The sequence below is a fragment of the Lynx canadensis genome, chromosome B2, assembly GCF_007474595.2.
Source record: "Lynx canadensis isolate LIC74 chromosome B2, mLynCan4.pri.v2, whole genome shotgun sequence".
NCBI classification, from domain to species: domain Eukaryota; kingdom Metazoa; phylum Chordata; class Mammalia; order Carnivora; family Felidae; genus Lynx; species Lynx canadensis.
Genome location: NC_044307.1, coordinates 49633646 through 49647948, shown reverse-complemented (window position 1 = coordinate 49647948; position 14303 = coordinate 49633646). Strand labels below are relative to the sequence as shown.

At 36.8% G+C, this 14303-nt stretch overlaps 1 protein-coding gene across 1 annotated transcript in view; it reads left to right on the top strand.

Moving 5' to 3' along the window:
- PKHD1 (PKHD1 ciliary IPT domain containing fibrocystin/polyductin) overlaps nucleotides 1-14303 on the top strand; it is a 486267-nt gene that overhangs the window by 412450 nt on the left and 59514 nt on the right. The window contains 1 exon segment of the mRNA XM_030315703.1: nucleotides 11913-12927. Within this exon segment, the coding sequence (XP_030171563.1) occupies nucleotides 11913-12927 (1015 nt within the window).

The following is a 14303-nucleotide window of genomic DNA, read 5'->3' as shown; positions in this document are numbered from 1 at the left end:
CCACTGGTGTTTGCAGGGCAAATCATAATACAACACATAACAAAGATACAAAAACATTTCTAAGCCACTTATTTTAACCAAAATATACATGACATTTCAATATGGTAAAGTAATACAAAATAGTCTTCTGAAATTTGTATGGACTTTATCGATACAACTTTTTTTTTTAATTTAAAAATGATTGATTCAGAAGAAGGGTCTATTTGATATGAATCTGATGCTCTTCCCTCATCTTCATTGTCATTTTATCACTTAATCTCCTGATCATTTTTCCCCTCAAAGTCACACCTGTATAAAAAGAAAACAAGTATTTGGAAATATTCATCAAAAGAACTTAATAAAGACAGAAAGACCTTTCACAGAAAGCCTTACAGGCATCCTTCCTTCATGTAATGGTTGGTTTTATATAGTTTTCTATTTTTCTCAGATTAGATTGGAAATGTATTCCTATTGAAAATAGACACAGGTTCAAGAATTCTGGTGAGATTGTGCACGAAGTTGTGGCAAATCCTAGTATAATCTGTAGCCCCTGAAGTCCATCTGCCCATTATGCCTGCAGAGATATGTATTTGTCCTCTAACAACTTCCAGCTTGCTGTTCCTGTGCAGTATTTTTTTTTTAACATTTACTTATTTTTGAGGGAGAGAGACAAAGAGCAAGCAGAGGAAGGGCAGAGAGGAGGAGACACAGAGTCTGAAGCAGGCTCCAGGCTCTGAGCTATCAGCACAGAGCCTGACATGGGGCTCAAACTCAGGGACTGCGAGATCATGACCTGAGCTGAAGTCAGACCCTTAAACTGACTGAGCCACCAAGGCACCCCTCCTGTGCAGTATCTGTAGTCCTATAGTCCTATACTGCTATCTCCGCACTTGGATTTCTCTTTTCCACCCCCTCATAACTCCCATGGATTGGAAGCCACTTCACTATACCAATCACCATTCTAACAAGAATGCTTTTTCAGTTAGAATGATGTCAGGGGAGACTATGTTCCTAAGCACCACTGTTCAACAAATTATGAAAGACAACGTGGAAATACCTTAATTTTGAAGCTCCTAGATCTGAATTCTAAATACACTAATTTTTTAATTTAATGAACTTTAAGTTTCTCAAATTACATTTTCTTGTAATACTATCTGTGTCAATGAGTGTATGTGCAAGCATATCTACCTTATCTCTTTTATACTCACTAGTACACCATATTGTGGTCACTCAATAGACTTTACATACCTCTAATTCTAGACTCCAAATTAGCAAGCTTATGTTTCTGTCATCTACATTGAATCTATGATGCATAAAGACACCATTCTAAGTTCACCATGTAAATATAACACACAGCCATTATTTTTTGAAGTTTTTTTTAAACATTTAACTAGAATTCCCCATTCTAAAAAAGTGGACAATTTTTGTCTATTATTTCTAGTATGAACAAAATACTTTTTTAAATACTTCTTTCCAAGATTTCAGTTACTCTCCGTGTATTTAGTTAGGAACACAGCTTTGAGATTTTGGAGTTTCACTCTTCATAGCCTGAGGGTCTACAATAACATATATAAATGGGGATAAATTCAACCTGTCTACACTTTATTTGATCTGTGGCCATATATATTTGTTAAATTAGAAATAATGAGGTGTAAATGTTGTTTGACAGAAAAGAATTGTAAATGATTTCTTTTCGTTTCTTGAAAATAAGAGAATGATTATATATTTTGTTTTTGTCAAAATATCCTATACTTTACTGTACCACAAATTGGGAAATCTATCACAAAATGGCTAAAAAAATTATTGAGGGAAATGGTGATGTTAACCTCGAGGAAAAAAATCATTAATGTTGATGTATTTCATTCAATTTTAAACATATAAATTTTTCCCTTTTGTTGAAAGGGGAAGATGGAAGGATTTTATGTGCCTTTGAGTCAAAACATTTATTTTAAAAATACTTTTTTTCTTTCCTTCTGACCCATTTTTCTAAATAAAAGATAGAAGTTGTTTCTTTTTTTCCTTTTCTTTTAATTTTTTTTCCTAGCAAAGACGACCCCTTTGGCATATTTTCTTTTCAAATGTGAAATGAGGTGGAAAATCCTCATTTCACGACAGGAAGGACAAATATTGACACAAAGTTAATATTTGTTAGAACCCTGGAAGCAACCTGAGCGCGTGCGCGCGCGCACACACACACACGCACACACACACACACACACACACACACACCCACACACACACCCCCACACACACACCCCTTCCTCTTTCCCCTTCATCACCGGACATAACTAACTCGCTTCCTTTCCTGGTGTTTAGGTCTATGGTTTAGGTCTGTGGTTTCCAATCTAGAGAAAGGTGGATGGAGCATAGTGTATGTCTAGGATATTTTAGAATGTTAAAGTATACACAAAGCAAGGGCTCATGTGCACACATGCACACACAAATACAACCTGCTTAATCTAATTTCCCTCACTTTACAGAAGAGCTTCTGGACTTTATCACTGTGCTTGTCCACCTTGAATGCAATAGCATATGCCAAACCAATACTCACTGGTCACTCAGCATTTATTAAGTCCTGTCCACTCTTGCCTTTTTGAGAAGAATGCCCTGGGGTGACTGGGTGGCCGCCCCTGACAGGCTGTGCCACTTATCTATTCCCATTGATTATGAAAGTCAGCTGTGGCCAGACCTTGCTTTTTTCCCCTTCTCCTCTCAGCCCCTCTTACAAGCACCCCTGCCTGGATTTTCATGAGGAAATAATCAGATTAGGCCTTTCACGGTGAGTTCATATGGAGTTCTCTTTCTCCAGTGTGCTACTAACTGAATAAACATGTTTAGTGGTAAATTGTAAATGACATTATGATTACCAAAGCCAGCATGGGTTTCATTTAAAAGTGATCAGAATTGCAGACCACAAAAATTGTGACTGGCAGATAAGGCCATTTGGAGAGGTGGGAAAAGAAAAGACAGAAACAAGTGAGAAGGATGATCATTACTTAAAACTAAACCTTCCCCAACTGAGGGAACCAAGAGGGAAAGAAATCCAGAGGAAGAAACGATGAAATGCTATTTAGAAGGGAAGGTAGACTGTCACCATGGGCTTTTGTCAGCTGTGGCCGGGGCAGTGCATGATGATATCTACTGGCTTTGTGCACACCTCTTAAGTGGTTAGTGTGTATTCTCTTCTACAATTAAGAACTACACTCGCTTAGCAGCTCTGGGACCCCAAGGCATTGCTTACCTGTGCTTTATTTTTGCCTCACATCAAAATTAAAATACTAGAATTGATTAACTCTGAAGATGACATAGGAATGTGGATGGAAAGATACTGATAAACCACCCAGTCTCTTAATCATTGCTAATGGCTGGAGAAATAAAAATAAAATTTCTTATTTATGAACACCAGGTTTCCAAGTTTGGCTATAAAACTGCATAATCAATGTTACAGTCTTTAGACGTGATTTGTTAAATTTGTGGCTATATGATTTTATTTTATTTTAAATATTTATATTTGAGAGAGAGTGTGTGAGTGGGGGGAGGGGCAGAGAGAGAGAGAGGGAGACAGAGAATCTGAAGCAGACTCCATACTGTCAGTGCTGAGCCTTATGTGGGTCTTGAACTCCCAAGCCATGAGATCACAACCTGAACTGAAGTCAGATGCTTAACCAACTGAGCCACCTAGGTGCCCCTGTAGCTATATGTTTAGACTTCAGGAATTGTATGCTAAAATGTTAAAAAGCCCAAGTGGCAGTATACAAAAGCAAATGGACTCTCACCAAGTATGTGATATGACAAATAACTGAAACCTCTCGGTGAGTTGCTTTCACAAGACTGTGTAGAGAGAATTCCTGATGATTACAGAACTTATCTACTAGTATTACTCATCACAGCTGACCCTGCATCTAAATACAAGCCAAAATGAAGTCATTTGGATTATGTTTAATTTTTCCAGAAGCATAGGTAGAAGTCTACAAGTGTGCTTTTCTCTTCCCCCTTTTCCTCATTACTATTACTAAGTAATTATGTGAGGCAAAATTGTGAGTCATTTTTTCTGTCTATGAACTAGGGGTAATAAAACGTGCTGTGAGGAAATTTTAGTAAAGGAGGAAGGAAGGGAAAGAGAAAGGAAGGAAGGAAGGAAAGTAATAGAGAAGAAGGGCCACCAACCTTAGGGCTTGAGGGCATCTTTGTAGTGAAGTAATAAGTCTTCTCTGCCATTCTAATCCCTATTCCATCCTGTCCCCCTTCCAGGTACCATTTCCATTAGTCTGTGGACTTCCTGTCAGATATTTCTGTACCTGAAGCTCTCCTGAGCAACCATTTTATATTAGCTGAAACAACCCTGGGTCTTCACCATCTAGGTACCTGAGACTTATTTAAGTAGTAACCAGAGTCCCCCACTGACACGCTGTGAAATCTATAGGACCCATCTGATACTTACCAACTTCCACACCACCTTAGAGAGTATCAGGGTACAAAATATTTTGCATAGCATCCCTTCTTGCTTCAGTCAACACCACAATCTACATCTCCAGAATACACATCTCTTTCCTGATTCTTTCATAGGCTTACCCAACCTTTGACTCTCTTTCTCCAAATCTTGCTCCTGGTACTGTGTGGAACTCTGAAACTGTAGTCAACAAACTTTTACATTTTCATGGAGTGCTCTTTAACACTAAGTAAAAAACCCCTGCTTCTCTGAGGCTGATGTCATTAGACTGATTACCTGCTCTCCCTACTTGATATGTGTGTTATTTCACATAGTAGGCACTGTTTTTCATCCTGAAAGCCATGGAAACTAGTTCACAGTTTCCTTCTCCATTTTAACTCTGCAACCACTCTTATCAAGGTGAATAACTCATCCAAAACCTTGACTTTTGTGGAAATATAGACTACCCAAATGAGAATAAGCAAAGGCTATTTATTCTTAGTTTTCTATTGCAAGGGAGTTAGCTATCATCACTTGCATTTGGCAGAGACTTAAAGGCAGAGACTGAGAAAGCTTTATGGTCGAAAAAAAAGGAAGACTTCAGGTATATGGTGATTGGATGCTGTTGTTGGCACAGTGAAGTTGGAGGCAGGCTAATTAGAAATGGGGCATCCTATGTGATTAATTAGAGACACGTATTTGGCTTTTTTCATTTGGTGCTAAGTTGGAAATGGGGAAGATAATTAGGGAAGTCAGTACTTATTAATCAAATGCTAACTGTTTGGGGCTGATTGTTTCAAAGGTTATTGTTTGATAATCCTAGGCTAGTTGATACAGATGGAAATTTGACTTCCTGGGGGTGCCTGGGAGGCTCAGTTGGTTGAGAGTCCAACTCTTGATTTTGGCTCAGGTCATGATCCCAGGGTTGTGGAATCAAGCTCTGTGTAGGTCTCTGAGCTGAGTGTGGAGCCTAGTTAGGATTCTCTCTCCCTCTGCCCCTCTCTGCAGCTATTGCTCTCTAGCCAAAACCAAGAGTTGGACACTCAACTGAGTGAGCCACCCAGGCATCCCCAATTCACTTCCATATAAAGTTCTTACTAGCCACTTATGTCAGCTCACCCATGCTGTGACACATGGGAGCCAGCCCCTAGGTCTCATGTGTTAATACTGTATTCTAAGGCATGAGAAAAAAGTGAGAAGTAGAGAAGTATGTTTTTGAATGACAATGCCACAAAAGTTACTCTATAAAAATTTATCCAGGTATTACAGCTCTCCTACATGACAAAAACTTTGGAAGGAATTTCCCACATTTGACAATAACTCTAAACATTGATGCATTACCAGTCATTAGTTGTGAAGCTAAAAGTAACTTTTCTGAACTACTAGTGATAGAAAATAAATGTCAATCTTCCAGGTTAAAGGCAATACTGAATTACCTTTCTATCCTCCTGTAGAAGATATTACAACATTGTTGTCATTTTAAAAAGCAACACAAAAGTGTGCAACCAAAAAATAGGAAAAAGTAATACTGTGATATGCTGGGTAATTAGTTAATAATATTAATTTTCCCTAGATTTTTATCATGTTTATAGTACTTCTGAGGTTTACATTTATTTCTCATTTTAATTTTTTTAATGTTTATTATTGAGAGACAGAGCATGAGCATGGGAGGGGCAGAGAGAGAAGGAGACACAGAATCTGAACTGTCTGCACAGAGCCCGATGTGGGGCTCGAATCCACAAACCGCGAGATCATGACCTGAACTGAAGTCGGATGCTTAACCGACTGAGCCACCCAGGCGCCCTATTTCTCATTTTCAATAGCATTCACTTATTGTACAAGCACTAAAATACAGAAAGACTGAGTTCACCCCTCTTGCAATGACCATTTCAAATTTTCTCAATCTGCAAGTATTCTACCCATCCTCTCTTCACACATCCCCAGCCCCCAATATACATCCTCACACTTCCAGTTGATGACCTTGTCTTGCCTCACGTGTCCCAGCCGATGAGTGCTTTCAGTCTTCCATCTCTATCTGCACAAACACTTTCTGTCTGTCTTTCTGCTCCAGAAGACATGGAGTCTTTTGACCTACCATATCCCACGTGTTTTTAAAAGGCTTGGGACACTGTTCTCCCTTAGCTTCTCAAGTTTACTCTGTCATTCTTCCACTTTCCCCAATACCAGTCTCTCCCTTTTTATGGGTTCTCTATTAATCTGCAGAATTTCAGCTAGGGTCTAAATACAAGTCTAAACACAAGTTCATAGTACATGTTATGAAGCTCTGAATTATCATAGTTATGCACTAGCTGCTTTTCACAATCTTATCTTGAATGCTAGATTGATGTACTTCAATAAAATTAAGTATCATTTAAAAATTTTTTTTTTCAACGTTTATTTATTTTTGGGACAGCGTATCATTTTAAAAGAACCTACCTTAAAGCTTGCATAAGGCATTTCCTTTGTATAGAATCCTAACTGTCACAACTCTAAGGCAGAAATTCCTACTAGAAGTGAGCCTTTACTACCAGAGATGACTATATAATGGTTTAGTGGAATTGTTTTGGTTTTGGTTGTGTCTGTTTTAACTTCCTTAAGAAAGAAAAATTTTCTACTTAACTATAATAATTTATCCACCATGTAAATAATTTATTTTCTCAGTGGGTAATTGTTATTTGTGTGTAGCTTTATTTGCTTTACAAAGAGTTGGGGCAATCACATCCCAATCATCTTTCTCCTGCTACTGTCAAACAAACTCAGCTCTGATTTCTGAGACATGTGGGCTAGAAATCACTCTTTCCTAAGCTGGAAAGCCTTGAAATATAATTAATGCGTTGTTGTTATTATTATTATTATTATTATTATTATTTTAGAGAAAGGGAGATAGCGAGCATGAGCGGGGAAGAGGGGCAGTGGGGGTGAGAGGGGGGGAGGGGAGGGAGAGAGAGAGAGAGAGAGAATGAGAACAAACATGAAACCCAACCAGGTTCAATGCTCAGCATAGAGCCCAATGCAGTATTCAATCCCATGTCCCTAGCCATGACCTGAGCTGAAATCAAGTCAGACATACAACTGACTGAGCCATGAAGTCTCCCCATTAATACATTATTTATTATAGGTTTCTATAGTGTTATTCATAGGATAGCAAAAATTGTAGGGTATTTGATTTTGGAGAAAAAAGCGTCCTGTTTGTTTTATATTTTGTCAAGAAGAACTGAAACAAATAATTTAAATGTTTATACTGAAATTGGATCAAACAGGTATGCCTTCCATTTTATGGGGGTATTGGAAGGAAAGCATAGAGATAATATTTTATAATAACCAATGCTTCATGATTTTTTTTTTACTTAGGAAATAGTAATTTGACTTCATGGAGGTCATAGTGGTAAGTCTCCAACCAAATGTCTCAGACATCAGAAAGCATGTGTTCCTTTTAAAGTAAAATATTCACACACAGTTTCAAAATATAAAAAAGGAAGACATTAGGATTAGACACAATGCATATAATTGGCATTGCACTAGTTAATCTGAATAAGAAAGATAACTAAGTTTAAATAAACAAGTAATTCCTGCATATCTGAGTAGCCATATGTGCCTGGCATTTAATCTTTAATCACATCACAGTGCTTAATAATGAGAAGGTAACTCACTCCTAACAGTGAAGAGAGAAGTGACATAGTGACAAAATCTTCTTCCTGGTAACAGATTAAGTATGCAAAAGGAATTCAGCAAATGTTTATTAAACTTCTTGCCTGGGTTTCTGGGGTTCATAATCTAACTCATAGAAAATTCCAACAGATTATGAAAATTTGACAGTGACTTCTCTCATCTTATTCCTGAGCTTGTTCATGGGCCTGAGTCCTAGATCCTCCAGTGTGTACATGTGCTTTGCAACACAGACATTAAGCACAGATTGTGCTTTCTGGAACTTGTGCATTCAAACCTTCTCTTACCCTTCCTATTCAAACCCTTCTTTTCTCCTTCCTATTCTTCCTCTTAAGGTATCACCTGCAACATAGGTTGTTTATCATATTCTTCTCCCTTCAATGTCATTGCTGAAAAAGGGAATAGGGAGCTTTGGATGCTGAGGGTAGAGATGGCTTGGGAGTCCAGCCTTCTAGTGGACTAGCTTCTCGGAGTCATAAATAAAAATAAATAAATGAATGAAAAGAACTCTATCACAGGACTACTTTGAAGGTGTGCATTCTACTAGTGTAGCTCCTATACCTTATTATATAAAAGAATATTTGAATTACATTATAAATCATCCCATTTTTTTTAATTTTAGCTTTGGAAGGCACCTGACATCAGGAATAGAAATAAATAAAACCTCAAGTTTCCCCATATGTATTTATTTAATGAATTAGTCAAGGAAAAAATGCTTTGTCACAACAGAATTCTTTTAGGGTCAAATCAATGTAATTTAGGAACATAAGAAAATTAATATAAATGTAATCAGTCATAATTTCAATCTTAAGGTTTCATGTGAAAATAGATGGATTTCTCAAAGTATTCAGCTATCTCATGTATTAGCACCAACTCAGGGGGCAATTCTCGCAATATTTTTTTGTAGTATATTTAGTTATTATTGTTATATGTTGGTTTAAAATGTATTCAAGCTATAGACTAATAATCTTATAACTAGATACCTGGCAAGAATAGATAAAACATATTTGAAAAATAAGAGTTCTTACACACCAATCAACTAATACATAGTAAGAAGCATCTACTGTGTTTGAGTTAGGGTGTTAAGCCCTGTGGTAATTTAAATAGGAGATATAGTCCCTGGTCTTGAGAAATAACACCTTAAGGACGCTGATGCCTACTAAGTCTATATAATTTATCAAACTACATATAGCTAATAGCAGAGAATGATTGAGAATCATTTCAACTAAGAGAGTGATTATTTTATTTAGGGACACTTCCAAAAATTTAGCGATCTGTAGAGATGACTTTAAAAGACAATATATCTCCTGAATCAAAAGAAGGGAGAACAAAATCAGAGATCTATAAAACTGAATGGAAAGGTGAATGATTAATCAACAGGAATCAACATGACTGGAAAAAAATGTGTTAAAACAAGGAAAAAAATTTGTAAAGTCTAGAAAAGGGAAACTAGTGTGATTGAAGGGTTTTTCATGAGGGAAGTCTACCTAACTATCTTATTTGAAAATGATGTATCTATAGTAGAGACCGTTGTATCAGAATCTCAGGGCACAATTTCCATGTCTGTTAAGATCAAGCAATTAATTCCCTTCAGACTGGTGTGATGCGTTTGAAAACAATTCGTGATTTAACATTAGTGTTTCCATATTATATGACCACAGGGAGAAAACATATTATGTAAAAGTGGCCATTCTTTTATATTTGATAATTAAATCTCTAAATTAATAACTTAGTAGTCAATTTAGTAAACTCAATTTACTTAAGAAAATTAGAGCAATATGAATTTTCTGTTTTATCATGTGTCTGTTTTCTATTTGTCTGTTTCCTCTTAATTGCTGAATTTGTTGGCATGAAGTCTGTAATAGTCTAAACCTTTGTCTGTAGGGTCTGTATAATAATCCTTTCCTCCCTGAAATTGGTGATTTATGATTTCTTTTATCTTTTTTTTAAGTTTATTTGTTTATTTTCAGAGAGAGAGAGAGAGAGACAAAGCAAGTGTGAGCAGGGGAGCGGCAGAGAGAGAATTCTAAGCAGACTCCTTGCTGTCAATGCAGAGTCAACACAGGGCTTGATCTCATGAACTGTGTGATCATGGCCTGAGCCAAAATCAAGAGTTGGACTCTTGACTGACTGAGCTACCCAGGCACCCTTCTTTCTTTTTATCTTGATCAGTCTAGCGGGGGGTTGGGGGGGGTGGTGGTGGTTAACTAATTTGTTGATGTTTTCCAAGAACCAAATTTTAGCTTTGTTTACTTTCTATGTTTTTGTTTCTTTGTTTCTCTCTTTTCTATTTCACTGACTTCTGTTGTTATACTTATTATTTCCTTTCTCCTCATTACTCTGGATTTGCTTTACTTGTTTGCTAAATTTGTATTTGTAAGGCAGAACATTAATATATTGCTTTTACACAATTCTTTTTTTTTATAAATTTTTTTTTTCAACGTTTATTTATTTTTGGGACAGAGAGAGACAGAGCATGAACGGGGGAGGGTCAAAGAGAGAGGGAGACACAGAATCGGAAACAGGCTCCAGGCTCTGAGCCATCAGCCCAGAGCCCGACGCGGGGCTCGAACTCACGGACCGCGAGATCGTGACCTGGCTGAAGTCGGACGCTTAACCGACTGCGCCACCCAGGCGCCCCCACAATTCTTTTGTAATATAAGCACTTAATCACACAAATTTTGATATGCTAGAATTTCATTATTATTCAGTTTGAAATATTGACTCGTATTTTGTACTACTGTTGCTATTATTGTTGAGGCACAAGTATGCAATGTGGCCTACTCCTAAAGCAACACTTAGGTAATTAAATTTATTAATATCATAGGCAGCTTTGGCACATATCATATGGAAGGTATGATACAGAGGAGGTATCATGCCCAAATGTAGTACACCCTCCATTAATAATAATTAGATTTTTTTTGTTCCAATCCTTAGGCTAAATTGATGACATTGCACTTGAAGGAAAATTAAAATATCTTGAAAATAACACAACATAATTTTGTGAATATTGCTTTTAAATTGAAGGAATTCTGTTTGTTAGAAGTTAAACTATCCCTGTAGATTCAGAATAAGAATTACTCATGGTTCAGAGACAAGTGGATTAGGAATGGTGGGAATATGGGGTGACTGGCTGGCTCAGTCAGTAGAGCATACAACTCTTAATCTTGGGGTTGTGAGTTCGAGTCCCATGTTAGGCATGGAGTCTACTTTTAAAAAAAATGAAAGGAATTATGGGAATAATGGACAACGCTGTTTGTCTAAATGTCTTGATTAGCCCCAATAATCCTCAACTTGGGCCCTATTTAATGTCAGGACTCCCCAAATTGCTACTTTCTTCTTTTCCTTTTGTATTGTTTTTACTCTTCATGTTTGGAAAAAAAGAGAATGAGTAAATTATATAGTCTGAAATCCAAACTCTTTCACAATCTGGACTCAGTATATCTCTTCAATTTTAATATATCTCTATAAAATCTCTTTTCCAGCCCCCTCAATCTACCTCTTTTTTCATTGACTCAAATATTACTATGCCCATCTCCCCTATCCTTTTCCCACTATGGAGGCCTTAGTGATTATTCCTTTTCCTTAATAATTTTACTTATTCAATTCTTTTTTCACCTAGCTATTATGTCCATTATTACCTTTAAATAATACAGGTGATGTAACATATTTTACCCTTTCATATTTTACCCAGACTGCTTTGCATAGTCAGTATCTAACACACTTAAAAGTTCAATAAATGTTTCATGAGGTTACAGATGATAATAAGAGTAATGGATTACAAATTATCTTTGAGAGATTGTAGTTTATACATCACTTATTTTCCTTTATTTTATAGGTACATTTAGAGAAGAACAGAAATGCACATACCAACCCTTCATACAAGGCTACATCTGCAAACAAACTGACCAGGTGATCTTAATTCTTGACAATGCTGATGCCACTTGGACAATGCAGAAGTTATATCCAGTTGTATCTGTTACTAATGGTTTTGTTGACACCTTTAGTAGTGTAAATGCCAATACCCCTTGTTCTACTTTAGGGTCTGTATCTAGTTTCTATTCCATTTTACCCATCAAGGAAATCACCAAGGTGTGCTTTGTGGATCAGACTCCCCAAGTTTTGCGTTTTCTTCTGTCGGGGAACAAAAATACCTCCAAGCTTCTCTTAGCTATATTCTACCATGAACTCCAGAGCCCCCGTGTTTTCATAGGGAAAAGTTTCATTCCACCTGTTCTGGTTCAATCAACTTCCTCATTGCTGGATGAGTCTTCTGGTTCCAACTATTTCAGCATCTTGGATAACCTCTTGTATGTTGTCCTACAAGGACACGAGCCTATTGAAATACGCTCAGGTGTTTCCATTCATTTGGCCTTCACTGTGATATTTCCAGTCCTAGAAAAAGGCTGGGAAATCCTCATCCTTGAAAGACTAACTGACTTCTTGCAAGTTAGCCAAAACCAAATCAGATTTATTCATGAGATGCCTGGCAGTGAAGCAACCTTAAAGGCCATTGCTGACAATAAAGCAAAGAGAAAGCTCAATTGCCCAACTGTGACTTGTGCCAGTCATTACAGAGTTGGTCAACGTAGACCTCTCATGATGGAAACGAGCTCGTATAGGATCCCGCCACCAACTACTATGGAAACCATCTCAAAAGTAGTAGTTATTGAAATTGGTGACCTGGCAACAATAAGGAGCACTGGACTGATTTCATCTTTATCAAGTAAGAAATTACAGAATTTGGCTCACCAGATTATCACTGCTCAACAAACAGGAGTACTAGAGAATGTTCTGAATACAACTATTGGCGCCTTACTGGTAACTCAGTCAAAGGGAATCACTGGCTATGGGTAAGTACTAATTATAAAAACATCTAAACACGGGCTGATCTCTAGCGCGTGTATTGCAAATGTTAATCTACTTCCACTGAGTCACATAATCTGTTTGCTTCTGAAGATAAGAATAAAAACTCAGAGAGTCATTTATAGACATAAATTCTCAAGACTTTTTTAAATTAAGTCTGTATTCTTATGAGTATTCTATATTTTGGATTGTTGAAGATGTTATATTTCAGTACCTTAAAGTGAAAAGCCTGAAGGAAGAAATTTTTCTAAAACAACTGTTTTCAGTTCATTTGTTCATTCATTTATTGAAAGAATGTACATGTAATGAATTTAAGTAGTAGGCTGGATTCCTGGATTGCTAAGGTGAAACAGATACGATCTTTGCCTTGAGGGACAAAAGCACTACCTATCATAATTCCAAAGAGCTATAAGCTAAAACTTGAATCCTGAGGAGGGTGATGATAATTCTTATAGGGACTGGGGAAAAGACTTCTATTTAGGAAAGTTTTGAAGGATGACTAGGAGTTTACTAGGCTAATTCAGTGACCCTGATTGGGTCTTATTTAACCTAGGATTATAAAGCCATGAAAAGGATGCCTTTGTTAAATTGTATGAGGCAGGAATATCACTGTTGTCAACTATGTTTATGACACAGAGCTGTGTAAGATCTGCAACATCCTTTGTGCTATGTTATACTTACTCTAAATGCTTTTATTTTGGAGTCCTCCACCAGATTTCTATTCAACAGACATTTCAGACATAAATATACCTGAATGTTTTTCTGAGCTTAGTAAATGAAGAAGCATGGGAAGTGCACAATAAGGGAAAACAAGTGTAAATTACTCTCAATGTTATAGTTTCTGTTAGTTAAAGGATAAAGTGACCAGCCCAAGTGCATCTAAGATATCTGTCACAGGGTCAAGGCTTTTAGAGTCCCAAGCTCCAGTTTTTAGCAGATGCAAAAGAACCAAAAATGATACCCTAGACTGAGAGACACGATGAACTTGTTGTAATGCTTAAGAAATATAGATAATACTAACCATCTCACAAATGACTGCTGCTGGTTATAGAGGGTTAGAGGTGAGCAACACGGATATTCCCTATAAGCTTGTCATCATCACTGGAAAAATAAGCTCAAACCCATGCACAAATTCAGTTGATATTAGGTCCCTGAAATAGATAAAATTATTTAGATTCTGATTTTTATTATTCAATGAGATTTTAGAACATTCGTATTCTTTTAGATTATTCTGTTATTACTGCTTTTTCGTCTTATTTGTGGTAGTGCTAATAAATAAACAATTGATATTTAAGGGATGTTACTTACTTCCACATATCATCTTCAGTGGATGTGGGATTTGCTATAAAATAAGAACAAAAAC